Genomic DNA, 1,297 nt, shown 5'->3' with positions numbered 1-1,297 from the left:
ACCGTTAGCATCTCGCTCAAAAATGACCAAAGAGTTTCTATATTTTTCCTATTTAAAACTTGACTCTTCTGTAGTTACATTGTGAGTCTACAGAAGAGTCAAGTTTTAAATAGGAAAAATATGGAAACTCTTTGGTCATTTTTGAGCGAGATGCTAACGGTCTAATCAGATTCAATGATCTATGCTAAGCTACAGCTAAAAGTGCTACCGCCAGACCCGGAGATCGGCTGAATGGATTCGAAAATGGTAAAACTCAACTGTTTAACTCTAGGGGAGTTGGAAAATTAGCCTATTTTCAAAAATAGTGGCGTGTTCCTTTAATTGTGATTACTCTGAGAAACACCCAGCATGGGGTCTTAATCTCTTAAAGTTGTGTCGAGGAATCTGTGTCGTTTTAGTTCTATTTTCAAAATTTCTCTTACAAATTGCAGCTTTAAACCACAAATACAAACATATATGTTATTTATGGTCTTATACTATATCTACTATTTCTTAATATCAAAAATGTAAATCATTCTTTGTTTGGCACCCCTATTAAACAGGTCTACTTTTGTTACCTTTGATGTGCAGTTGATGTACGGATCTCCAGCTGGCTTAAGACCAATGATCTGAGGGTTAAGAATAACACAATATCAGCCTGATTCACCCTCAGTCAGTCAGTCAGTCAGTCAGTAAGTCGATATGAATACCCAGACATATTTACTCTTGAAGACAATAGTTTGAGAGTGCATAATATTGTGAAATATTATTACAATTAACTATTTTCTATTTTAATATATTTTAAAATGCAATTTATTCCTGTGATGGCAAAGCTGAATTTTCAGCACTTGAGTCATCTGTAGTTACATCGTGTACTAAGACCGACAGAAAATGAAAAGTTGCGATTTTCTAGGCCGATATGGCTAGGAACTATACTCTCATTCCGGCGTAATAATCAAGGAACTTTGCTGCCGTACCATGGGTGCAGCAGGCGCAATGATATTACGCAGCGCCTGAAAATAGTCCCCAGCTAGGTAACTTCCAACGTGACCGGCACTAAAACCTCATCTTCAATGTATTCCGGTTCAAATAGATACGGTTCAGGATCTGCACCAAAGTAAATATCTTTTGAATCGTCTCTCACAAATGTCTCCATGGTTGCAAAGCACGCTCCCTGTGCAAGCAGGTGGTCACGTTGGTTATGTTGACGGAAGTTAGCCTATTTTCAGGCGCTGCGTAATATTATTGCGCCTGCTGCACCCATGGTACGGCAGCAAAGTTCCTTGATTATTACGCCGGAATGAGAGTATAGTTCCTA

General features: G+C 38.5%; 1 protein-coding gene across 1 annotated transcript in view; it reads right to left on the bottom strand.

The window, feature by feature from the left end:
• Positions 1–1,297, bottom strand: part of LOC107710617 (sodium/potassium-transporting ATPase subunit beta-3-like) — an 8,873-nt gene that overhangs the window by 4,254 nt on the left and 3,322 nt on the right. The window contains exon 5 of the mRNA XM_016515433.1: positions 558–608. Coding sequence (XP_016370919.1) covers positions 558–608 — 51 coding nt within the window. The remainder of the gene's footprint in view (positions 1–557; positions 609–1,297) is intronic.

The sequence above is a fragment of the Sinocyclocheilus rhinocerous genome, unplaced genomic scaffold (genome assembly GCF_001515625.1).
Source record: "Sinocyclocheilus rhinocerous isolate Xijiao unplaced genomic scaffold, SAMN03320098_v1.1 scaffold507, whole genome shotgun sequence".
In the NCBI taxonomy this organism is placed as follows: Eukaryota; Metazoa; Chordata; class Actinopteri; order Cypriniformes; family Cyprinidae; genus Sinocyclocheilus; species Sinocyclocheilus rhinocerous.
Note: the sequence above shows the minus strand (reverse complement) of the source record. Positions and strands in the feature narration are given on the sequence as shown.